Source organism: Nanorana parkeri, unplaced genomic scaffold (assembly GCF_000935625.1).
Source record: "Nanorana parkeri isolate BGI_ZX_2015 unplaced genomic scaffold, ASM93562v1 scaffold476, whole genome shotgun sequence".
Taxonomy (NCBI): domain Eukaryota; kingdom Metazoa; phylum Chordata; class Amphibia; order Anura; family Dicroglossidae; genus Nanorana; species Nanorana parkeri.
The window spans coordinates 852,393-879,743 of record NW_017306744.1 but is presented as its reverse complement, the minus strand read 5'-3'; the positions used below and the strand labels follow the sequence as shown (position 1 = coordinate 879,743).

Here is a 27,351-nt window from a genome sequence, read left to right as displayed (position 1 = left end):
ACCGAGCGGCGCACACCCAATGTGCCGGTCAGCCCAGGAAGAATTCCCCCTCCCCAGTAAGAGTAGGAATCTGCCATGATGTTACTTGTCTGGCTAGAAGGTTACAGGAAAAGGGGGCATATAGGGTATTTGTTTTTCAATAAACAATGCTACTGGGAGGGGGGGGGGTGCTTTAAATATACCATAGAATGCATTTTGTTATCTGTTCATTAAGTGCAAAAGAAATTGCCCTTGCTCTTGAAATTTGGTGCTGTCCAGTGCACATTTCCTGTCTTATCTCATATGTTTGTTTTTGTTTTTTTTGGCCTGACAAATACTTTAATTCAGCTGTTAGCCGCCCCTTCCAACATGTCCTCCAAAAGCCCTGTGAGCACCAATGTCCAGCAGGCCAGTTTAGAAAAAGACTGTGTGCCTCATCATGACAGTGATGATGAATATGAGGAGGAGGTAAGAGAGAACCATTGGCACTTGTTTTGATGAAACTTTTTAAAATAAAGTTGTTTTGTTTTTCTCATGTTTTTCCAGATTTCTCTAATAAAATTAAACTTGTGTTGCCTTCAGTATTATGCTTGGAATCATGTAATGTATTCTGTCCTGTCCTGTTGCCTTTTGATTTTTGTACTTTGAATCTCTGATCTGAAATAAGCATGCGGTTTTGACTCCTGAATTGCTTACTTGTTGCAGTTTAATTAAAGAGTAAGCATGACAGCCAAGCAAGGCTATATTTTTCAGAAGGACATAGGCTTCAGCAGCACTCATTCCAGGTTTTCTTTTAAATATGATCTAACATATGAGATGACAATTACTTCCATTGCTGACCTCCTCTTAAAGTAATTTGCCTTGCTGTGATGTTATCCCTTTCAGTCAATAATGGAGAAAAAGAATGTAGCAAGTGAGATCAGAACTTATAATCTGCTTCTCTGGGTCAGAAACTGAGACTGTATTGTAGACAGAGTTGGCACGACAATCGGGGAACTAGTATCTTCTGAGAAGTCAGCAATGGCAGCCTACGTATTTTTCCCATGACACGTTTGGTTCAGAATTACTTGCATATATGCTGTTGTTTAACTGATGTTTTGTTTTCATGTCCTTTTTACAGGAACACTTGGTGTCGGTGGAATTAACAGGAATCATAGATTCAGACATTTTAGAAAAATGCAACAACAAATGTAAAATTCTGGTAAGATGCTTGTGGACTAGGCGATAATGTGTTGAGTCATTTTAATTCATTGTGTGTTTGCTGTCTGTCTGTTCTGCTATTAAAATGGCATCAGTTCTCCCAGGTAGACTTGCACACAGTTACAGCTCTAGCCAGTTCAATCCTGCACTTATAGAGATACACTGTACATTTTTTTCTTCATGGGGGGGTCTGGATGTGGTATTGAAAGGGGAATAAATCTCTCTTAAAGCAAAACGGATATCTTCACTTTCAGCTTTACCATCCTGATAAGTTACTCTAAGGTGATATCAAACTATTTAGATTATAGTTTGCAGCAAAATATATGGGGGTATGCAAATTACATTAATGTTTCTTTGGGAAAAATGTTGTGTGTGAATAAGCCACAACGCTCTTTCCTTTTATCTGTTGTGTGCTTCTATCATCTAATGTGTATAGATGTCACCAGCACACCAAAATACCATGTGTTCTATATGGTTCATTGACTTCAGCAGCTGGAACGCAGTGTCATCTACTGGTGTAAACCAGTACTGCTGGCAATTTGTATAGCAGTGCAAAATGCAAACCATTATCTGTTAATTAAAAGGTACTAGGACATCATGGCTTTCAGGTAAAAGCGTGGTCTCGTATATCTACTATTAAAATGTCCATAGAAGAACACTACTACAAACATAATACTGAAAACTTTAAAGAATTTATACAAACCAATGTCCAATATATAATGCCTTTAATAAAATATAATTAGTAAGTCAACATAGAAGGTGGTATTGATATGCATATATACATGGCAATATTATGGTTAACACCAGTATTGGATCAATTAGAAAGATGAATAATCAGTGCTAAACCACCTTTGACAGATCAATTAATGAATATAGAATGCTAAATAATCGGTAAAAAAACCACGGTAATAGTAATAATTCACATGGAGTGGATGACAAAACACCCGGTTAGATGACAGTGTTGTCTATAGGTGTTCTATTTACATAGAGTAATGGCAATCTGCAGTGACAATTCTCTAATATATATGAGAACCTATTCGCCAGAATTAAAGAAAATACCAAGAGGCTTCAGAATTGCCAATCAGTCTACCGTTGGGAGAAATAAATATGAATTCTTTGAGCGCCTGTGTGAGGTCGCTATTACAAAACGCTTTGAACTTCATGTTATTGGTGATTGAGGAGCTGGAGGTACACCTCTGTCAAGTAAATAGAGAACTAACGGCTCTGGAATCATCAATCCGAGAGAAATATACTAATACAGAATCCCTATCTCTTGAGAACGAAGTCACTACTTGTACAGACAGACAGCGTCAGATGAAACAGGATAAGCTTTGCCAGGTTAATCTTGATTATCAAGAAAACCCCTTGCTATCTGTAGCACACGTGGTCGGCCTAGGACCTTCAACAGAATGAAACCTGTGCGACAACAGAGACAAGCGATGGCAGCTTCATTCAGTCGTGAGAGACCTATTGAAAGTGATTCTAGCGTACCAAGAGGTTCTACTGCACAAAACAGAGAATCCCGGAGGGGACATAAGACCCAAGACTCATAGAAACCAGATCCATCAACAGCAAAGGGACGACCACCATGGAGAGTCCGGTGATTTAGCCTCTCTTCACGCCCAATCACGGAGGGCAAGTGCTGCCTCCTGTCCAAGGGGCTTTCTTTCTGTCCTACGAATCAACCTAATGCTTTCACCTTTTGAAGTAGAAATGTTTTAAGTTTGAAAGATCACTAAAACAACACTTTTCCACACACAGCCCCCTGCCATATGCACAGGTCCCCCATTTAGATTAAAGAGCCGCTTTACTCCACCGGGACAGTTTCAATCAATCAAAACTGTCACCCGTACTATCAAATATGATGTATTACAAGCTAATCATAATGCTAAGATGTACACCAACATGTCCAGGGAGGACAGTGATGTATTGTCATCTTTAAAGAATGACACGGCTATAATTATTAAACCTGCTGATAAGGGTGGGGCTGTGGTGATTATGAACTATTCTAACTACTTACAAGGTATGATGACATTATTATCGGACACTACCAGCTACGAAGTATCAACGCATGGTAAACTCTGTAATTTACACATAGGATTACAATCCTTCATTGACATGGGCAGAGCCAATGGATGGCTTAATGACTCTACTGCTGGCTTTCTGTATAACGAGCATTCACGTTTCCTGGTGTTGTATGGATTACCAAAAGTGCATAACGGTATCTTTTGACATTCCGTCCAATTGTGTCTGGCTCCGGTTCCATTACACAACCAATGGCTCAGTTTGTGGATTTTTTTTCCTCCAGCCTCTGCTTAGTAAGCTACCTGCATACATTAAGGACCCGGGGGACTTTCTACAAAAACGACATCATTTTCAGTCTGTTCCCATTGAATGGAAACTTGTCACGATGGATACATTCTCCCTAAACACCTGTATACCTAACAAGGCGAGTCTCTTAGTAGTTGAACATTTTGACACGCAAAGGAACACATGACGTGCCAACATCATTCATCCTCTCTTGTCTTTATTTTGGAGAACAATATGTTTCTGTTTGAAAAACAGGTGTTTAAACAAATACGTGGAACTGTCATGGGCAGTTCTGCTGCCCCCATGTTTAATATTTGGTGATTCCCCAGAGAAAACCATCGATAATAAAACAATTTAATAGAATTATGGTCTCGTACACCATCAATTATAAACAGATTTCAATCTGTAACTAGTCGCATATATAACAAAAGGAAAGCGGTTGCCTGTGCACAAGGCAGTACCGCACAAGCCAAAAGACGGACAATCTGTATAGTTAAACAGTTGATTTTATTGTGAACTTCATTGCAATTATTGCATCATATCCCGAATCGCCATAAAAGATTGGCAGCGTTGTCATATCCACTCGCATACGTTCATTCATACATACTGACGAGCCCTCAATCATCATGAATGTAATCCTCAATTGGGAAAATAGTTCATAATAGTCCATTAATTGGTATGTTCACTCATTAGCTTATTGTTACCCTCCGTTGAAGGGCTCTACAGGCACAATTAGGCAGTCGTGCATGACCTATAGTAATCGCTGGTAAAACATTCACCTTTTGTTAAACGTGTGGGTGGGTCTCGCTGTCCTAAGTGTAATCATTAACTTGCCAATCTTATTGCCACAAAGTAAAACAGTCTTATAAATGATGGCACCTCCAGAGAGACAATCAAAGCAATTGCAACGTTCCTTCTTTCCTTCTGTACTTGCCAGTTCTCCCGTCACAGTGTAGCCTTTTGGGGTCACGGTGAAATCTGTTTATAGTTGGCTTACTCCAGCATTTCTTTTAGCCTCTCAAGGTGGTGAGTCAGCTTGTCAGATTGAGCTTGTTAACGCGTTTCGCTCCTCCCACTTGGGGCTTCGTCAGAACGTAATGGGTAACAGTCGGTGTGTCTATTTAAAGCCATTTCTTCACCTTACTTCGTTAACCCTTTCATGTATTCTACTAGTACCACAACATGTATGTGGATTTTTTTTTAAAGTTGTTATTAGTGGACTAGAAAATAATACAACCGATTGAACAAACAACCCATATATACTCGGAAACCAAAGCATGCACACTAGGCATCCAATCTTTGCATTATTAATACAACCTTCTATTTGAGTGGCTCCATTATTCTATTTTACAAAAAGACTTGTAGGTTAAATTCAGTGTTTTAATCCAACGTTTGCCAATTTTTTTTTTTGTGGGATTTCCCGAGGAATCCTAGGTCTACAAATTGAAGCTGTATAGAAAACATGTTAAAACTTGGATGAGATATATAGATGATATATTCCTGATTTGGTCTGGTGACACCCAACGTTGCAGTGAATATCCAATCATGAGGTTCCATTTCTTGGTGTATTGATCACTATTTGTGATGACCAATTTGTCACATCAGTTTACTCCAAACCTATAGACAGTAACACATTTGTTACACTACACCAGTGCCCACCCTCAACATCTGTACGATAATTTGCCTATCTGCTCTGACCTCCGGTCACTGCAGATAACGGACATGCATGAGAAATTCCTAGAGAGGGGCTACACCACAAAAGTGATTGACATGGCATTGTCCAAAGCAACAGTAACATTCACGGGGGGTCGGGGGGCGGGGGGGTCCAATGCACTTGATGCGCAGGATGGAATCTCGTTTATTCAGTATTGTATTACTGTATATACACAGAATGTATTAAAGGCGACAGTTAGGAATCTGAATATTCTTCAAGCAGACAGAAACTTGACACCAGTCATCAAAAATAAACCTCTCAAAGTATATAAATGCAGTCATACACTTGGGGACTTTATTAGTACAGGCTGATCCCAGACTCAAATACAGCAAAGAGCCAGTTATGTTTTCTAGTAAATATGGGTGTTTTCACTGCAATGTTTGCAACGCTATTATCTGTGGAGATGCCTTTTTACATCCCCCATAATGGCAACAAGTACCCCATCCATGGTTGGGCATTGGGGTTTTTATATGGGGGGGGGGGTGGGTGGGGGGATGCCTAAAGGTTTACTAACCCTTAACCTGCTCCAAAGGGTAGCAAATAAGTGAAGTTCATTGCCGTGCTTTACATACACTTTGATCCTGTGGTTTCTGGAAGGCATGTAGTCCTTTTGGACACAATATAGACTTAAGCAACCATAAAACATCCTCATCCTGGTCACCTGACTAAAAGATCTTGCTCTTGGAGCTTGCTTACACCTCGAAGAAATGCATGCTAATACCAGTGTGCAAGAAAAAGTCGCACGCACTATCTGCATTGACATGCTCTACATAAAGTAGTGTCTACTGCCTTTTTCTTATTAAAATTGTTTTCTTTTTTTCATTCAGGGGATAAACACAGAAAAGCCCTTCTTGCAAGTTGACAAATATGTGTTTGCAGGGGAATACGAAGGTACAATTCTGGTTGTGTTGTCTGCAGCCAATTTTTGCTATGTTTTAGCACTCTTTGTTGTAGTGTAATGCCAATATAATACATTGTCTGCTTATTTCTAGATGCTCTAGGTACTTGTGTTGTCTTTGAAGAAATTTTGGACCAAGGTAAGTAAAACCTTTATTATATTAACATTGCTTATATAATGTGTCATTGTAAGATGATGGATTGTTTGCCTTTTTAGTTTCTTACAACCTACAAAATTGTAACTTTGAGAAGACACTGTCGCCTTGCCCATGCAAGGCAAAGTGACCAGAGTCTCTGCCCCCACTCACCCAATATCCGCCTTACCATCCCTCCCTCTCTGCTCCTTCTGTTGTGGCTGTCATCAGACGAGGGAAAATGGACCATCATTTCTGAGCTGTGAAAGTTTAAAATTACGTATTCCTACTGCCCTTGTAGTTTCGGAAATGTTTTTAGTTTCCTACATTTCATTAATGCCTGGTGCTTTTTGACTATGCATTGCAAGCAGTGGCGTCACAAGGTGGGTGCAGGGGGTGTGGCCCGCACCCGGGTGACACCATTGGAGGGGTGACACCAAAATGACAGTCATTTTGGTGTCACCCCCCTATGAAAAGTCGGGCACTCGGTCATGGACCGAGAGCCCAACAGTGTCAGGAGAAAGGAGGGGATCCGGCGTCATACCTTATCCTGTCGCTGAACGTCCCATCCTCTCTCTGCCGGCATCCACCGGCAGACGTCAAAAAGACGTCATCAACGCCACGGCGGGGTGTCACCCGGGCTCCGCCCCTGAGTGACACCCAGCCTTGGGACGCCACTGATTGCAAGTATTAAACCGCACATTTTTATTATGTGTAACCACAAATACTTTATAAGCGGGTTGCTGGATGAAGGTCTAATCTTTTGGAACTTGCTGTTGCTGGTACACATTTTAAGATGTGTACTGGTATTTAAAGCAGCGGATAACTTGCCCCACATATCTGAAAGATATCTGCAGCTATCACCAGATCTCTGCTTCATCCAGTCTTCAATAGGAACTACCTGGCTGTTCCTAAAACCTTCCTGAAACACTGTAGTTCATGGGCTTCTCATATTCATCTCCAGCACAGAAAGGTGTTTCTACTTTAGTAACAGAGACAGCCAACCAAACGACTGACTTATTTGGTACCATGCTTGGAATCCTTGAAGGAAAGTTCTACTATCATTATTAGTTGTGACAGTTGTGCTGGCCACTGCGTGTTTGTTGGCTACCAAATTTTTTTTTTTCCATATTGTTGGCTCAACATATTTACCTGTCCTTTCTTATACAGGCGATGGGGATAATGCAAAACCAAAGCTAAAGTATAAATGTCACACTGTAAAAAAACTGAATATGACCAGGACCTTTTTAACAGAAAAGAAAGAAGGTGATGAAGGAGGTCAGTATTTATTTGGAATGATTTAGAACGATTACAGTCATAAATCCTGTTTTTACACAGGGAACATTGGGGGGGAATTTAATAAAACTGGAGCAAACAGAATCTGGAGCAGTTGCCTATGGCAACCAATCAGCATTTCTCTACAATTTGCTCAGGTAAGATTTGGAAATGAGAGAGATGCTGATTGGCTGCAGTCTGCTCCAGTTTTGATAAATCTCCCCCCTACCGTCTTCTCCACTCTCATCTCATCCTCTGTTCCCAGCTAAATGAAAATTAGGGGAGGCAATACTGTGTTTAAATGTATATTAGCAGATTGCTCATGTAACTCTTCTTAGCTCTTATGACATGGAGCTGTTATTCATTTAATTGCCCTTTTTTGAAGCATAGTTACAAATAGAAATACATGTACTGTATTAAAATCGTTTTTTTGTAGATTTTAGTATGCTATGGATCTTGTCCATAAATCTTGTTTCTTGCAGGAGGAAAAATAGAATGGTTCCAGATTAAAGAAGACAGCAATGCTAGCTGGCCTCAGATGATATGCAGCTTTGCTCAAGAAAATGAGGATGCAAATGAGTCTGCAAGTGAGGAGGATGATAGTGAGCACTTGGATGAATCCACTGAGGATATTGGACAGGCGGAGCAGAGTCTTAAACCAGGTGGTAAACAGAACTCTGATTTTGAGGAGAAGGGATGTTCTACATCGGAAGTTAAGAAGCAGTCAGGTTCTGCGGGAAAAGTGCATGAGGAGGAACAGCACATGGACACTGACAAAATAGATGGTGGTACAGACGAACCATCGTGTACAACAGAAGAAGAATTGAGAAATGCACCTGAGGATGCTGGATGTGCTCAACAAGAAGCCCAAATCTGCCATGATTAGACTGCTTGAATGTTGGGGTACTCAGTGATTCTGATTGCCTTTGAAATAGAGTTTATGTATATTCTCATAAAGGCACTGTTAAAAGGGTTTCTTGACATCACTGGCAACTATTGACCAGATATAGGAATTTGTAAACATTTGATTATACTAACTTTATTCTGTGGGATCAAGAAGAAGAATGAATTGACACATTTCCTGAATTATTCTTCTATAGTAAATGGTAAATCCACCTAAACCTATGACTTCATTTTGGGAGGAAGGTGTGACTATTATTATTATTTGTATTATTATACAGGATTTATATAGCGCCAACAGTTTGTGCAGCACTTTACAATATAAGGAAGACAATCGCAATACAATTCACAACAAGATGGTAAGGAGGGCCTACAATCTAAAAGACTATCTGCATTTTGCTTCTTCTTGTTGCTCTGATAGACTCCAGCACTGAGGTCTCTGTGCTGGCATTTTTGGCTTGATCTTTTGTTTTGGCCATTTAAGGAGCTTGGCATAGGTGTCCATTATCCTGCTGCTTTCAAATCAATTCATGAAAAACCTGGAGTGACCAGAAGAACAACCATAGAAGTTGGGTCATGAGACCTGGACATTTTGGCAGCCATTGGGTGACAGAGCATTGCTGTTTTGTCACAAATTGATTTAGTAAAATATAATGAGCTGTTTGTGTTGGGGATTGGTTTACTAAACAAGTAGAAACTATTTTTATTTTATTTTTTAAACAAAGTGTATGCTCCTATGAACATAAATGCATGTAATTGGGTTGAAACTGTGTTCACGAAGAAAACCCAATCGTGTTTAAAAAGAAAAAAAAAAACATGACTTTTAGGAATTTCCTTGGAACACGATTGGGTGTTCATCGTGAACAAAGCTTCATATTATTTACTAACATTTACTTTGCAATGTAAACATAAACTGCTAGGTAAACGGCCTGTACTTGTTTTAGGCACTCAACCCTATTGTTTTCTATACTTCAATAATCCTCATTTGACAAAAAGAAAATGTCTGTATAAAAAAAAAAAACTCTTGACCCACCTTTTACCATTTGAATAGCTAGCTTCTTTTTTTTTTTCCTACCTCCAGTCTGTAGATTAACATTCCAATATCCTGTGCTGCAGGTATGTTCATCTACATCTCCCCTTCGACAGGACAAGCCGACAAAGTGGTTTACAATCATGTAAGCACAATGTCGGCTTTATAGTAATTACATGCAGGCTGGAGGCTTCATTTACAAAGTAAGCCTTCAGCCTGCTAATGGTCCCGCAGCCTGAAGATGTTAGTGTACTGTAATTGCCAGTAACCAATGCAAATGTCACCAGCACGCCAATGTGAAGATTCACATCAGTGTAAATCCATTTTATTGATGTCAAACGACCTGCGCTTTTGGGGCCATGCATAGTCCCCTTCATTAGGCTCAATGTATTTGTCAGACATAACAGTATTAAAAAAAAAAGAGAGATTTAGTTATGCATATTAGTCATATGTTCTAATCAAGATGTATGCTGATTCTGCTAAATTTGTCCAGGGATTTTGGCTAGAGTGACCTCTAGTCAGGGAAAGTGTAAATATCTGTTCATACACTTATATCAGCGCTCACCCGTAAAGAGTATAAGAATGGGAAAAATTTAGAAAGGCTTGTTATACATAGAAGTGTGTGTCTTTCGTATTTAAAATGTACTTCCTATTCATGATGTCAGCCATTTTGTATAAAAAATAAAAATGTCCTTTTTTTTTGGTCTGCTTGAGTAGTTGCTCTGTGTTGTAATTTTATAGGGGACTCTCATTTTCTGCATGTGCTATTGTTGCTGGGTCATTTTAGTCCTTCAGGAAAGGTTCCAATAGTATTGCTGTTGGCATAACTGAAAGAAATACTGCATGTCTATAATTGCTTTTCTATCTAATCTATACATGGAAAAAAATTGTTATTAACTATTTGTGCATGTCTTGAATATCATCTACCTGGATCAAGTGGGCTTTATGCCCACGTGGGAAGCGCGTGACAATGTAATTGAATGTTTTCCATGACACTCTATCCAGGTCAATCCCTCTCATTACTTTCCACAGATGCCAAAACGGCATTTGACCAAATGGACTGAACATTCATAGAACTGGCACTGCAGCAACTGGGCCTAGGGCGTATGATGAGGTCATGGATCAAGGCGTTCTACACTAATCCCTGTGCCCAGGTCAAAGTTAATGGCATCCTCTCTGCACCACTTGTACCAAACGGAACATGTCAGGGTGCCCGCTATACCCCTTGATTTTTATGATTACTAGTAGGGCTCGGAACAAGTGGAACTAGCCTCTCTATTGTGGTGCACGGATAACCTGCCATCGTTTTTGAAGTGTCACCCTACCCGGAGCACCACCTTGGCCATTTGTCAAGTTTTTCCAAAAAGATGATCTATCGCCATCTTCACAAAACCCAGCTTTTTCCACAAAGCCTGGGAGACCCTTGCTTTTAGAAACTGATTCAAACCAGATTCTTTAGAGAGACCCTAAATGTGGCTAGGAGTTGTATTCCCTATATGTGGGAATACAAAGTGCTCATACACAATACCCTCTGATGACCAACCCATTGATATGTGACAGATGCAATCTGGGCTCATTGTAGATAGATAATTTATTGGATTGTCACACAATCTTCATCATTATCACGAATTATACCACAATATTTGATGGAGTTACACTGTTTGTAATCTTTTGGACACCGTATCTCTAAATGTAACATGTAGGTTACCCTGTTCCTGGTGAATGTCAAAACATTTTCTTATTTCTATAAATGGAGAATATACATATCTTAAAAAAAAAACATACAGACACACGTATAACTGTTGCATAGCTTTTTTTGTTGTTGTTTGTGCAAATGCACACCATAATTGTAGTAATGATACTGTTTCACCACAGGGTGTCAGAAATTGTATGGACAATTGTAATAATGCTATTAAAGTTCAGCATCAATCTTTTATCACACTGAGGACGCTGTGTTTGAGAAACCCTGCAAGCCTTTATTATCAAGCTGTAATTCTTTAGGTATATGGTAATAGCATATTCCTTGGCAGAATCCCAATTCTTTTCTCAACTCGGGAAGGTATGCCTAATATTGTTGCGGTTTATAGAGCAGTAAATAAAAAAAATAGGAACCTCTAATTTGTACACTTTTTTTATCAGTAAAAATATATACTGTACACTACCGGTCAAAAGTTTTAGAACACCTCCATTTTTCCTGTTGTTTTTATTGAAATTCAATCAGTTTATTGTCTCAATGTACTCCTAAAAATAAAGCATAGAACAAATAAACAATTGTACATTCACAAGAAATCATGTAATCCCTTTCTTTAAAGGAAAATTATGAGGTGAGTGATTTTCACTCAGCCTCATAATCTGAGCCGACCTGCGACAATGAAACTGTCACAGGTCGGCTCAGTAGATCGGGAAGTGAGCGAACACCACCGATCCTGTGCCGGCAGAGAGCCGTGACAGGGGAGGGACTGGATTCCCCCCTCCCCTTTCTGATCCTCCAGCGCTGACTGGCCGAACGGATGGGGGAGGGGGTGGGTACAGCTGGCTCTGCCTCACGCAGCTGGGTGGATCTAGACATAATTGTCGGGATCAGTTCCAGCTGCGGCGTCTCAGTATACCACGAGCTGTAGCCTGCGGTATACTGAGCTTTGGGTGACGGGAGGACGCTAGTTTGTGTCCTCCAGTTACCCTTAGGAGAACTATGGGGAAAAGCCCTAACCCCATAGTTCTCCTTTAATTAAATGTAATCTAAAGTTTTGACTTATCAAAGTAGCCACCATTGACATATATAAGAGCCGAACACCCTCGTGACATTCTTTCTAAAATGGAAATTAAATATTGTTTGGAATGTTGCAGAAGTTCCCACAAATGTGTTTCACTTGAATATTGCTTCGCTTTCACGCTTCTGTCCAGCAACATTCACTATATTTATTCCCAGAGATATTTTTGTACAAGTCATTCTGAATTGAGAAAGCTTGTTGGATGACTAGTGAAAAGTCTTCAAGAAAAATACAGCAAGTTCAGTCGCCTTGACTTATTTTTTACAGAAATACCATGAACTAGATGAAGGAGAACCTTCACAGACATTGTTCTGTCCAGTTTATCCCAAACCAGCTTGACAGGGTTTAAGTCTGTAGACTGCTGGCCATTCCATGATTTGAAGCCTACTGTCTTGTTTTTTTCTTCTAGGGTAGTTTTGACACGGCCTGGAGGTATGTTTCAGGTCATTATCTTGCTGTAGGATGAACCCCTGACCAACTAGGCATACACCAGAGGGTATTGCTGCAAAATGCTGTGGTAGTAATTTTGGTTCAGAGTGCCACTCTGTGCAAGTCGCCAACTCTGGATCCAGCAAAAGAGCCCCAGACCATCACGCTTCCTCCTCCATGTTTGACAGTTCCTCGGTGTCATACACCGAGGGACCATCCTTTCACCTACTGCACAGCGTACAAAAACCCTACGTGATGAACCAAAGATCTCAAATTTTTATTTAGCGGCCCATAAGACCTTCCAGTCTTCAGTAGTCCACTGGTGGTGCTTCATGGCCCAGGCAAGCCTCCTTTTTCTTATTTTGCCATCTTAGCAATGTCTTTCTTACTGCCACTGTTCCTGTCAAACCTGCAGCTAGAAGTCTTCTTTTCACAGTTGAAACTGAAACTTGCTTACTTCGATCTTTGTTAGGCTGTGCTTGAAGCTGCTGTCTTGTGTGCCGCTTGTCACGCAAGCTGTTGACTCTCAGAAACTTGTCTTCTGATTCTGTTGTGGGTTTGGCTCTGTTAGACCACTTTCTGTCAGTTCCCAAGTGCCTTTTCATGGTGTAGGAAACTGTACTCACTGACACCTTGACTTTCTTTGCAATTTCTCTAAAGGAAAACCTATACTTTTAAGGGTTTTCATGGCCTGCCTATCTTTGTTTGTTAATTGACTTTTTTCTTGCCATTTTGAAACAGGATAAAACTTTGTGCAGTACAATACTGTCCAAATATTGCTTAAGAGGGTGTAGTAACAGTCTGCTCCAACACTGCTTTTTTTATATAGGGGGCTTGTGAGTAATCAACAAAAGTTGGGACACGTGTAGGAATTGTTAGCATAAACTTTCAAGGCTTAAGTTACTTTGCTGCAGAACAACTGCGAGTTTTTAACCCATTACTTCTTCCCGGAAAAAGGCCTTTTTGTATAACTATGAAATGTACATTATATTTCAGTTTTTGTTAACCTAAACTTTTTTTTTTTTTCCATTTACAGTTTAAATTTTCAGTTTACCTTTTTTTTTTACCATTTCAAGTTATTCGCTGGACTTGAACTGCTTACATTTCAATAGAAACTGGGGAAAATGGGGGTGTTTTAAAATGTTTGACCATGTGTGTGTATATATTCATTTTTTTCAGACAATGACTGTATTAAAGGGACACAGCCATCTACAGACGGCAGTGGCCTATGCAAGCTGAAACCATCATTTTATGAATAAAGCCTTCACCTTGCATGAGATCACTGTCAAACCTGTCTGGTTTGTTGGTTTTTCTTTTTTTGATCTGTTACCAGACCTGGTGTGACTAGGCCCTTAGGACTGCTGTAATTCTGGCCATTGTCCTCTTCAGAAAGATAATTGTTGAAAAACTATAAATAAGGGAATGCAGTAGATTTAGTGAGGGTTCTCTGTGGACTCCAGGATACAACTAGGGATCTCCTTTATGTGGACTTGTAAATGTATTTTATCCAATGCAGCATAATTACTTTACTTAGTTACAGCCTTTAATGCAATGTGTGTGTCTGGTTCATTTACATGTAAGGCATTGAAAATAACTATTAGTTTGTATAAAGTGCTGTAGCCAATAAAAACTCTTCAGCATTCTAGCATAGTTACAGTAAAGAAAGATCATAGCTGATTTGGCTTGCCTTTTTAAGGAGACCAGCACGGACAGACATTTTTTTGGCTGTCATTTATGGCCCCTCATTGCTAGTTTCCTGGTTGTCATGCTCGTCCTCTTGTTTCAGTATTTTCTCCATTTGACCTAGACCGGGAGTTCTGAAACAAAAGCATGAAAACCAGGCAACTAGCATAGAAACAGATTTCTGCAATGGCAGCAAACATATTTCTGTCAGCACAGGCTTCCTTTACATATGTAGTACCGTATATACTCGAGTATAAGCCGTCCCGAATATAAGCCGAGGTACCTAATTTTACCCAAAAAAACTGGGAAAAAGTATTGACCCGAATATAAGCCGAGGGAAATGAGGCAGCTACTGGTAGATAGATACCAATAAAATTACATTAATATTTATTTAAAAGAAAAATAACCTAGCTCTGTAAGTGGAAAAGGGGGTACAGGGCTACATATCATGTACTACGGATCATTTAACCCATTCATATTAGCAGAGGATAATTGTAAATCTATTGTTCAGTGCACTCTATATGTAGTATATAGTACATGTACATATAGAGTGCCTGCAACAATACATTTACAATGATCCTCTGCTAACATGAATGGGTTAAATGATCCATAGTACAGGGCTACATACAGATCATTTAATACATTCATGTTAGTATAATTGTAAATGTATTGTCTGCACTGTATTAGCAGTATATACTCTATATAGAGTATATACTGCTAATACAGTGCAGACAATACATTTACAATTATACTAACATGAATGTATTAAATGATCTGTATGTAGCCCTGTACTATGGATCATTTAACCCATTCATGTTAGCAGAGGATCATTGTAAATGTATTGTTGCAGGCACTCTATATGTACATGTACTATATACTACATATAGAGTGCACTGAACAATAGATTTACAATTATCCTCTGCTAATATGAATGGGTTAAATGATCCGTAGTACATGATATGTAGCCCTGTACCCCCTTTTCCACTTACAGAGCTAGGTTATTTTTCTTTTAAATAAATATTAATGTAATTTTATTGGTATCTATCTACCAGTAGCTGCCTCATTTCCCTCGGCTTATATTCGGGTCAATACTTTTTCCCAGTTTTTTTGGGTAAAATTAGGTACCTCGGCTTATATTCGGGACGGCTTATACTCGAGTATATACGGTATCTATGCATCTGGAAAGCAAGTTATTTAATTAGGGTTCAGTAACATTGGCTTGCAATATTTCCCTATAACCTAGCTACTATCTTTCTTGTAAACATAAGAGAACTATTGAATGTTGGTTGCCTGATGTCCTTGCCAGTGTTCCTGAGTGCCTCTCAGGACTTTCCTGGCCTCTGCTAATGACAGGCCTGCAGCATGTTTCCAGCAGATGAATCATCCTCTGGAGAATCAACTTAGCTACCTCACATGGAAAAAGCACATCCCTCTAGGGAGAACACAACAGAAAACGGTGTGTTTTCAAGTCTATAGCTGCTAGCTAAACACACAGATTAAGTGCAGGCTCAACAATATATTGATGCCTTTTTGGGGGGGTTTTCTGTCATTGTGTCACAACCTTATGCTCTTGTGTATCTCTCTGTAATGTTTGATGTATGCTGTGCACTCTTAGGGGTTAGGTTTACTAAAGGCAAATAGACTAAACTCAAGCTTAGTAAGGTAAGCTAGTAGATTGGAATACCACATCCAATGTTAAGATAAATGGAAGACATTAAAACAGCGTACTTTTAAGGTACCCACACAGAACACTATGTTCAATTTTGAAATCAAAAGGGACTTGATTCATTTACATTTGACAGATTTAAAATAATAAAATATATGAACCAATAAAAATTGTCTCACTTTGTCCCATCAATAGCACCTTTTTACATTCATGTCAAGGTAAGTAAAGTAAAAAACAGTCTTTATATACCATACTTCACAGTATTTGTTACATTTCAATATAGGTGTTGGGTTCAGATCAACGTGTCTTGGGCGTAGTTCTGCTTCATCTGGAGAAGCGTGACACACAAATAAATATAAATATCACATAAATATCAATAACACATAAATATCAATGCATTATAGAAATTACATATACAGTATAGTGTATATCCACTTGTCAAAATAATAAGCCAGCATAAGATTAAATGCCTTACGATAGTCAAAACCACAATGGAGCCACAAATCCAAAGATGTCTATTATAATGGTCCTGTGGGCAAGCACAGGGACAATAGCACAGAGTTTTCACTCACCTTTGTGTCCCAAATATTGATGTATCCGGTATTATGATAAACATGTGTTAGTATAGTCACATTTATTATTAGCGATTTGTTTCAGGAGAAATATATCCATATATAGCATAAGCGATACCTACCCCTTGTATAACGGGGGAGGGGGCGGGCACAGCTGGCTCTAGATAGGCAGAGCCAGCTGTCACTCATGCAGCTGGGTGGATCTCGACAGTATTGTCGGGCTCCATCCTGGCTGCCAGGCTCTCAGTATATCGCGGGCAATAGCTCGCTATGTACTGAGCTTTGGAAACGGGAGGAGGTTAGTATATATCCTCCCGTGACCCTAAAGAGAACTATGGGGGGAAACACCTACCCCCTAGTTTTCTTTTAAGTGCTTGTTTTGGTCTAGGGTCCAAAATAAAGAAGATACACATACCTGATCCCCAGTCCCAAGGCGGTGACCACTGACCTCTCTCTCCCTCCGCTCCAACTGTGGTGATGTACGGTGCCTTCCGTGCTGGGTGAGGCATTCCCCAGCCAGCCGAAGGTCCGCCCCATACCACAGAAGCTCCGCTCTCATCCCGCCAAAGCCACGCCCCCAACTCTAACCAAGCTATATGTGGAGGAGGAAGGAAGGAGACAGGGAGGAGCCTCACTGGCGAGGCATCGAGATCCATGTCCTCAGTGTTTTGTTGTTTTTTTTGATTGGACAGCTTGGACCAATGGCGCTTTGCCATTGGTCCAAACCATCCACAGAGCTCACGCCTCTAACACAGACAGCTCTTGCCTCACCATGTTAGGTTACACAAGCAGTGGGGATGGCCACTGCTGTGTAACCTAACTAGCTGTCAAAAGCTGCATGCAGCGCCACCTGTAATTAACAGGCAGCGCTCCGTTCATGACAGGTTATACAGCCGGGAGGCTTTCCCTGCCTTTTCAACCTGTAACATGTTGTAAGGAGAAAAAGCTGTCGGCTTCAGACTTTAAGCTGACCGCTTTTTCCTCCATAATACTAGGTGAGGCCCCCCCTGACCGCAGGTCCCTGGGTCTAAATGGACCTTGCATAGTGGTGATAACGCCCGAGCCCGGGGTGGAAGAGGCTGCAGGGACTGGTCTAACAGCACCGAGGATCAAGTGAGTATATCTTTTTTTATTTTAGCACCTAGATGAAAATGTGCAGTTAACCCCTGTACTGCAGGGGTAGCCCCATAGCAAGGGTTAATAAAAGTTTTGCCTGGAGTTCTTTAACCCTTCTGCAGCGCTGAAAAATCAGCGCTGTGAGTAGGATTCGGCTTCACTGAAGGGATCCAGCAGGAGATAGGATACACTTCATTAGAGGTAAATTAAGTGATTGGAGCTGTATCACCAAAAAAGTTAACTTTAAAGGAAACCTGTAGAAAGAAGAATGGGGGCTGCCATTGATCTGCTTTGAAAATACTAATTGCCCTACTTTTTCCATGTTCGAAAGTTCGAGTTAGAACCGAACACGGGGGTGTTCGGCTCATCACTACTGCTGATCCAGTAACTTCTATACTTTTTAAGTCATTGATATAGAACAGGTATTTTGATCAATTCTGATCTGCGTGCTTGTTCCAAGCAATTAGCATTTTTTAAAAGGAGCTCAGAATGGCAGTCCCTGTATTTCTCTTTCTACAGGTTACCTTTGAGGACTCAAGAAGAAGATTCACCCTAGGTGACACCTCTTATTTTTGTGGCAAGTGTTCATTTTGTTAAGAGATGTAAGCTGACCTACACATGTTTTTTTGGAGAGTCTGGTTATGCAGAGTGCAGATAGACATCAGAAATAAGAGATAGTATTGGGCATGCATGCAGGTCAAGTCCTTGTTTGCACTTATTGTCTATAACAAGCCTTTTCCAGTAACTTGGGTTCAATCTATTTTCATAAACTTGGTTTACGCTTCGTTCTCTGCTCCGCAGTTAGCTATCTTTTTATGGCCTGATTCTGATTGCACATTTTTTTCTTGGCATACACCATAAGTAATCTTACTTTACTGTAAGAGAAGTTTGCCTGCTGTTTTATACAATGTAGCCTTGGTTCTGTAAAGCTGGCCATACACAAATTGAATTTTGGCGGTTTTTCCTTCCAAATTGGCCAACATTTGATCAGTGTGTGGCCCCGCCAGTACCACCTGATTCTACACAAGTTGATTTTTCAATCGACTTTTGATGAAGGAGCCAGGTGGAAAATTGCAGATGATTGGCTTCAGAAACTTTTCAGCCCACAGTCACTGCTTGGGTATCCTGACAGCTGCAGGTGCCAGCTGTCATATTACAATAGCCGATGGGGGGGGATTCCTCCCTCCTTGGGTGATTCTTCTTGAGGTGTATGGCCACCGTTACTGGCTATCTATGATGTGAGGCTGCAATGGGGTGTTTCTGGCATTGATGCTTCCCCGAAGTCTATAGCGTGTAATCCTTTTTAACCATATTCACGCTTGTCAAATATATAAAAATATATATAATAAATCATCGGGTGCATTTTGTCTTGTTTTTGTTCTCCCTTTCGGTTTGCAACATTTTTGTACCTAGGCTATAGTCTGTTATCTCCAGCTAAGTCTGAGAACAGTGCATATTTCATAACATGGAGAGAAAGGAGATAAACACAGACCTGCCATGACCTTAAAAAACCACAGGGAAACAGTGTTATATAGCTTAGTGTATATTACATGAAACCCAGGCACATTACAAGCTCTTTAACTAATTGTACATGTTCATAGGTAGGAAGAGGCCTCTACTGATGCCCTTCTACACCCTGAATGGCCAATTCACTTTATATAAAGGAGCTAATATTACAATTGCTTATTTAAAGGTTTGAGAAGCAAATATACCAGTATGAATCTGTGTGCTGCAGATCTGTTCACTGATAGACCCTGCAACTGGCTTTCCTTCATCCTCTAGAAACATTGATTTACACTCTGCGTCTGCCTTAGCACCATATGCCGCTTTCTATGGAAATATGGCACCTGTATGTAGTAAGCACTTTTTCCATTTTATAAGAGCATGAAGAAATAGTATGGGGCTCCTTATCTTATCTACTTGTAATGCTTCTGTACCACTTTCGCTGCCACAGCGTTTTTTGCACACATGTTCTAATCCACATTTTAGTCAGAGAAACCAGAGACCCTGTAGAATAAAATGGTGGCAGTTGCCAATTTTTATGTTGCATGATATTAGCCCAACTCTTTATCAAGCCCAAAATTTCAGTAAAAAATACACAAGTGTTTTTCCACTTTGGCAGCCAAATTGGGATAACACTTATTTTACATTTTGTTACATGTTCCCATTCACATAGCATGATCTAAAAACTGCTTCTTAAACTGTTTTTACTTGGGTTCGGTTTAAGGGTTAACATTTTGACTTATATATCTTTGCAATGTTAGGAGAGGGGTATGAAGTGGTTTGTCCATTGTATGTTAATTAGGTGAATGAGAGAAACACAATCCTCAAATTTCAGTCCTAAGCCTTGCCATTAGCACAGATACCGTGAAGGTGCTAAGAAAAACCTAGAATCGGCCATCTTGTCTGCTGTAACAAAACACCTAAAAAGTAAGAAATTGACAGTCTCATTGTCACAGGTCGGCTAGAACTATGAGGTGAGTGGAAATCACTCATCTCATAGTTCTCCTTTAATTATTTTTCGTTATGCAGTGTGAATAGGATCACTTAACAAACATATCAAATCTTACTGTAAAAGTGGAAATACACTTTAAGTTCATTTTATGACACAAAAACACAATCAAATACCCATTTTTTGTCAAAAAGAAAACACGAGGTTGTGCTGAGTAAATAGATACTCAACATGGCAAGCTTAAAAATTGCTTGCATAGTATGGTGAAGACTCCTTTGGAAAGCTTTTTCAAGCTAGTTTTAATTGAAGCTCACTCTGTCTGGGTCCCTTCTAGATGCTGCAACTGTGGATGAACCGTTGCCACAAGGGTCCTGAAGCCACTGGAATAATCACATCCAACAGAAGTATTGCATACAGCAGATTAGCAGGACAAGTGCAAGCACTTATTTTAATGCTATGTCATATCAAAGTGCTCACTCATAAGAGGATAAAACGTTAGATTCTACATATTTGTGTACCTGCTGCTTTGATTTACCAATTTTTCTATATCATGAGATCATGAAAAGAGTATTCTCCTAGAAAGGAAACATGTACTGAAATAGGTAAGTTGTTGCTGAGTCAATGACTTATAAAGCACTCAGAAGTCAGTGAAGCCATTGGATCATCATTACAGCCAAATAACTAGCTTTTTTTGCAAGGAAGGGTCAGGAATCACTGCTTACATACTTCCTCATTACACATTTTTCATTAAAGTTAACCTGTAATGAGTGAAATGTGTACTTGCATTCTTAAAATCCTAAAATGCCAGTTGTTTGGCTCTAATGCTAATTCATTGAGGTCAATAACTCCTAAGTAACTGACCCAGAAAAAGGATATGGGCATTCTTATCCTAGGGATTTTGTCCCTGGGACTTTGTATTGAAAGTGTTGAAGCCAGAGACAGCCAGGTCAACAGTATTTTCAGATAAAGATCGGCTTTGCCATCCCATATATTTCTCTCAGCACATGTTTCAAGCTAGGAATGTTTTCTCTTGTTTTTGTGAAACTCTACTTGTATGTAACTGATGGAAGTAAATTGCTGCTGGAGCCTAGTTGTCAAGTGGTTATGGGAAACAGTAATGTGGGTCATGAAGGACATGGAAAAGGAAATGTGCAAATGCAGATACTTTTAAATAATGCTCTTTCATTTTAATATCTAGCATACCATATATCTATCATTTAGAAGAAGTTTAAAAAAAACTCATCATGTTGTTAGTCTTCTTGTATATGTAGTTTGTCTATAAAGTTTTCTACATTAGGTACAAGTCATTAGGTATATATTCTTTAATAGGAAAAAATTATTTGGTAAATACAGATTGCATTCAAATAGGAAGACTTCTAGGGGGCTGATTATATTAATATTAATAAAAGAAAACATGTAGCTATTCATCCAGTAGATCTGCATGTTCATTAGTTCTGTCTGAGTTAACCAGCTGTTCCAAGAATGGGGCAAAATCAAATGTCCTTAGAGTATTTTCCCTTCTAGTCAAATGTTCTTAAGAATATAAAGAGCATAACTCAGCATCAATTGTTCTCACTTGTAGATGAAATGAGCACCGGTATATTAAGTATAGTCCTGTCATTTCCAATAACACTGGTAGTACTGTGTTGCAATTAGATACGTTAGCCACGGAAGGGCTGTAAATAATAATTCCTGGTGCTGATGATTGGCCTGGCAGATAGAAACAATGCTATTGAAAGAACAACTCCAGGCTTTTTAAAAATGAACCCTTGCAGTCGGGTTACCCCCGCAGTGCAAGGGTTAAGTGCTCGTCTTGGTCTCAAATAATCCTCAATCCTGCCTGGCTGCTAGACTGAACCCGCAGCCTCCCCCCTTCCCCCCAGGTTACAGTGGTCCAAGCCCTGCTAACATCATCACGTCTATGCAAGGTCTATTTACTTGTATTAGATGTGAGCACACTGAGGGACATAACCAGGGCTGGCGCTGTTGAGGCAAACTAGGCAGCCGCCTAGGGTGCAGCCTCAACCAGCGACTTCCTCACACTGCCGGCTTTCCGTTACCCCTAGATTATCCCAAAACACGTGAGTGGTCTTCATAAAGATGGCCGGGGAGGGTGGACAGTTTGATAACGTGAGCTTTTCCCTCTAGTGTTCAGAGCCCCTCCCTCGTAACCTCAGCCAGGGACTGGCCTGTGTTGAAGCCGGCTAATGAGCCATGATGGAGATGTGGCCAGCTTAGTGGGAGTGTTTGCACTCAAGCAGCTACTTCCTGTGCTGGGGGTGAGGGGGATGGCGCTAGCTGGTCTACAGAGGGGGAATGGGACTAGCCAGTCCACTGGGGCAGGATGGAGCTAGTCTGCCCACTGGTGTGTATGCTGGGAAGTTAGAAAAAAAATAAGCTTTTTTTTGTGGGTGCAAGTAGCTGGTCTTTCCTAGGGCGCAAAATAGTCTGGCACCGGCCCTGGACATAACACAGCTGGAGCTGAGGATCGGGTATATGTATTATTATTATTATTATTATTATTGTACAGGATTTCTATAGCGCCAACAATTTGGGCAGCACTTTACAAAATAAAACAATCAATACAATAAAACCAGGTTTCTTTAATCTGTTATTCAAAATTTTAAACAGACAAAAGGAATATTAACCTGCCTCTATTACAAAAAAAAGTTTGAAGCAAACCACATTTGTAACATATAACTGGACATGCTTACATTTTCTGCTACCCACAGCACCAAATGTTGCTCTGATGTTGAGTAATGTGCTGAAGTCCAAAGGGAATCAAACATTTCTGGCAGTGTTGATCTTCTGGGTTCACGCAGCTACTACTAATGTATCTAATGTATCTTCTTTATTTTAGACTCTAGACTTGGGGTAGCAAATTCAAATTCTAGGTAAATAAAATGTTCATCGAGCCAAGGTCCAAATCACAGTCCAAACAGAACGTACACTCAGTCCGTGTCTGTACTGCGGTTCACCATTTAGGCTGCATTCACACCACAGCTGTACTACAATGCACAGCTGCTGGTGTGTGTTGCCAGGCACAGTGCTGGTGCGCTGATTGCGGAGCATCACAATAATTGTTGGGTTTTTTTTGTTAGAATTCCCCTCTTCCCTGTTTACATACATGTGCATGCCTTAAGCGCATGTGTTCGTTGTTTATTTATTCATAGTGGGGGTGGCAGGGTTGGTTTGATTTTTTTTACATTTTTATTTATTTTATATTACTTTTCACTGTTTATTTTTTTTACATTTTATTATTGTTTCCTTTTTTCAACCTATTATTTTGTTTTTTAATTTATTTTATTTTTTATAAATGTTTTTCACTTATCGTTTGCTATCACAAAGGGGATAAAAAGCCCGCATTTGGAGGTGACTGGTTCTCTTTATGGAGATATCAGGGGTCAATTTTACCTTTGATGTCTCCCCTGTACCACCAATACAGATCATCAAGCACAGGAATGTGCTTGATAGTCTGTATACCTGGCACTTCAGCTGATTCTGACAGCTGCTCTCAGTGCTTCATGCTTCAGTGATCACAGAGCAGATCAGGAAATGGATGAACATAGGTTGGCACAATAGCAGAATAGTACAAGTGATCTGGGCTCCCCAGATCTCATGTAGTTGAGGAGCTCACCCTGCCTGCCTGAAGTCATTGGTTGCTAGGAAGCCAGCGGTCCAAGCAGCCAATAACTGAATCCGAGGGAAGGCCTGTGTTGGGTTGTGGCTGGCAGTAGAATGATGTATACACTGTCAGCTAGCCATAACCCAGTACAGGTCGGTAATCGCGGTCCAGGCAGAAACACCAGTCGGTCCATGTCAGGAACGAGGTTCCCAATTTAGCGACCACTGCCGTAGACCAAAACAAGCACTTAACCCATGTAGTGAAGGAAAGCCCAACTGCAAGGGTCATTTTTTTAAATGCCCAGCGTTGTTCTATAAAGATGAGTTCTAGCTGTACTCTACCAAAGCAACATAACGGTATATCTATGGTGAGCAGACATTTAAATGTCTACGTAAGCAGACTTTCTGTTGCAATAGTGCCTACATCTGCACAAAACAGAACATTGAACTTAGAAACAGCTGTTATCTTCCCATGACCTTCTAATGACCTTGGGCAAACCCTTTTTTTTTACAAGAAATGCTAAGTTATCGGATATAAATATATTTTCCTGAATTGTCAGAGAGTTATAGAGGGTATTAGAATGCCACTAAGTACTGAATATACTGTCCCTTAATCCAGGCCCTCACTAATTATGAAAATCCGTGCAAGGGGGGAAGTCATAACAGAGCAATGGCCCTATATTAAGCTGGTTACACACTGGTAGACTTTCATACAAACCTTCATATGAAGAATGCCGTTTACAATTCTGTTTGATTTTAACATCTGATTTTGGAATGAATGGAGTTTCTTAAACGAAATCCACTTTCACTGTTATTCACTGTATTTTGTTAGCCTGAGAAACAATTTCCATCCTGCTCTTGCCTTTTTTTATTTTGTTGTCAATGTGGTTGAAAATGTGATGGTCGATTTGACCCCAGTAACTATTAGAAAATTGAACAAACGTTCCAAAAACGAATTATATCATATGAAATTCCACTGGTTTATGACCAGCTTTAGTTTGTGTTTATATTGATCACCTATATGTGTATGAAGATCTAAGAAACACCTGCTGGGTTGTGTTGTTCACTGGTTATTCATAAGGAGGAAATGTTTTTAAGTGATTTATTTGCAATCATACATATGCAAGGAATCTGCTCTGTAGATTCCTTGCATATTTAACATTGAATCATGGAAGTCAGTTACTGGGAAAAAAAGAAAGCTGCTCTCAGAAACACAAGAATGTTATATTCATCTTTAATCTATTTATATTTTATGTTGCCCCATAATGGTGAACTGTTGTTATTGGGGGCTTTAACACACAGGATTTCATAATAATCATTATAACCTTTTCTGTTTCAGGTAGCGTTACATTGATGCCAAGGAGCAAACCTACATTGTGTCACCCTACTACAGGAAGAGTAACTTTATAGACAAACATGTATACTTTTGGTTGGGTAGTGGATAGATATGTTCATGTACTGAGGTAATAGGATAATTTAGCATGGATAATGTGCTGAATGCTGAAGGTGCAAGTTTGTCTCAGGCATATCACTATTAAAGAAATGGAATTTCCTACTGCACATACTGTATGTCGCTATAAATAGTAAAGGCTTCTGAAGGGCAATATGCCAGAGAAAGACTGGCTAATAACTGGGTCCACTTCATGCACTGTTGATATTACAACTCTCCAATCTGCCTTGACGTTCCTTGCCCATTGACACATGGTACCTTTAATACTCGCACATCTTCACCCAGCACAGTCTGACCAATGCTTTGGAGGCTGCCAAGCCATATGAGATGCTTTACGTATCTGGTGGACTTGACTAATGCTCAGTAGGTTGTGGACCAGGGTTGTGCTGTCACAATAGTTGTATAAAATATAAAAATTCATAGTCATAGTTAATATTTATATTAATGTGAAATGAGAATTGATATAGTTTATTTTCCTTAAAGTGACGTTAAAGGATACATTTTTTTCCCCTCCCCGCAATGTTAATGTCAGCACTTACCTTGAATGATGTCTCTTAACCCGATGTTCTTCTTCTTTCCTGATGTTTTCATCTGTCCCTCCAGCAATGCGGCGGCTCTCCGATCCAATGCTGACTCCTCTCTGCTTGCATGCACTTCTGATCCCACGGTGTTTGCATGCGGGTGGACGCGTCCATAGACTTACCTTGTGTCTCTGCTGTCTCCCGGCCGAGAATCCGAACTGCGCATGCGCCCGCCCAAAGATGCTTTGCGGCAGCCCGTTTTGTTTTCTCGGGCGGGAGCGCACAGCGAAAACAAGGCTACCTGTGTTCCCCATGATCCCTGTGTGTGTTGTAAAGTAGCCACCGCTCCAAGCTCGCTCCTTTGATGGACTATAACTTTAGTACAAACTAGTAAACCAAATGTGATATTGTAGTCCATCACAGGAGTGAGCTTGGAGCGGTGGCTACTTTACAACACACACAAGGACCATGGGGAACAAAAGTAGCCACACTCCAGAAGGAAGGGCAGTGTCAGCACCAATTCAGAGATGATTTGAGGATCTACAGCCGAGTGATACACAAATAAGATACATTTTTGTTAATAAGATACTTAAATGCATTTTTAATATTTAACTCCTGAATTTAGTGTCACTTTAAAAGTGACTTCCATGGAGAGGAAGACACAGAAGCTTGTGCCGGCATATCAGTGGAGGGACAAGTGGCCAACTAGGAACAGATATGAGATGTCTCTTGATCCTGTGGCAAACTTTAATTCAATGTCTATACATACCCTAAGGCCTTCAATAATTGCCAGTTCCTGATAGCCACTAATATACAGGAATTTAGATCTATGCATTGGTTGTAAACATTGTGCAGCTGATATTTAGACTAGATGCAAGTGTAAGACTTGCCACATGCATGCCTGTGGTGAACTTTCAAAGACAGGGGGGCATGCCTGTGGAAGCTACTGTGGTGACAGAGGATTGCCACAAAAATGCAGATTAGCCAATGGTTTATTGTATGTGCTGTGGTACAAAGCAACCACATTACTTACCTCAATGGTTCTATTAATCTAAACAGCACATTGATATGCTGTATAACAAAGAGTATTAATTACAGCAAGCTAAAACGCTGTCTTTTTTCAGTAAAGTCACCCACATCATAATAGGTACAGTATATGTAGCAGTATGCTAAACCTGTGACTAGAGAAATACACCATGATGAAATCATCTTTTTTGGGAGTACTAGTTAACAGTATACACTGAGTGGCCAGATTATTATGACCACCCCATCAGTACTTCGTTGGGCCACGAGATTACTTCTTTGGGCCACCTCGTGAATCCACGAGCTGTTGAAAGGTGATGCGAGGAATCTGACACTGCACTGTTGCCCTTCTGTTGTCTTGTACCAGTCTTGCCGCTCTCCGTTCTGCCCTAACATTGACTAGTCGCTGACAGCCACAATTTGCACGTTCAGACCCAGATTTTCGGCTGACAGTCCAGTCTTTAAACACTTAAACAGCTGCTCTTGAACATTTAACGAATTCTGCTGTTTGTTTGCTGATACTCGCGCCATGGCTCAGAGTGCCAACAATCATCCCACGTTCAAAGGCTGTTAAATCGCATTGTTTACCCATATCTTCTGAAAAA

General features: G+C 40.2%; 1 protein-coding gene across 2 annotated transcripts; it reads left to right on the top strand.

Annotated features, from left to right (window-relative positions):
• Window positions 1-330: 330 nt before the first annotated feature.
• On the top strand, window positions 331-8,435 carry GTF3C6 (general transcription factor IIIC subunit 6). 2 transcript variants are annotated; one of them, XM_018560745.1, is made up of 6 exons: window positions 331-447; window positions 1,100-1,180; window positions 6,031-6,094; window positions 6,196-6,240; window positions 7,405-7,512; window positions 7,992-8,435. In XM_018560745.1, the coding sequence occupies exons 1-6, from the start codon at window positions 349-351 to the stop codon at window positions 8,393-8,395; spliced, it is 801 nt and encodes a 266-aa protein (XP_018416247.1). In that variant the 5' UTR covers window positions 331-348; the 3' UTR covers window positions 8,396-8,435. The 2 variants fall into 2 exon arrangements, with proteins under 2 accessions (XP_018416247.1, XP_018416246.1); XM_018560744.1 differs by having other exon boundaries at window positions 7,989-8,435.
• The last annotated feature ends 18,916 nt before the right edge of the window (window positions 8,436-27,351 follow it).

Coding starts and splice junctions, on each gene's coding strand:
- GTF3C6 (XM_018560744.1), top strand. CDS start 349: ATGTCCTCCAAAAGCCCTGTGAGCACCAATGTCCAGCAGGCCAGTTTA. Junction 448..1,099: donor ATGATGAATATGAGGAGGAG/GTAAGAGAGAAC, acceptor TCCTTTTTACAG/GAACACTTGGTGTCGGTGGA. Junction 6,095..6,195: donor GTTTGCAGGGGAATACGAAG/GTACAATTCTGG, acceptor GCTTATTTCTAG/ATGCTCTAGGTACTTGTGTT.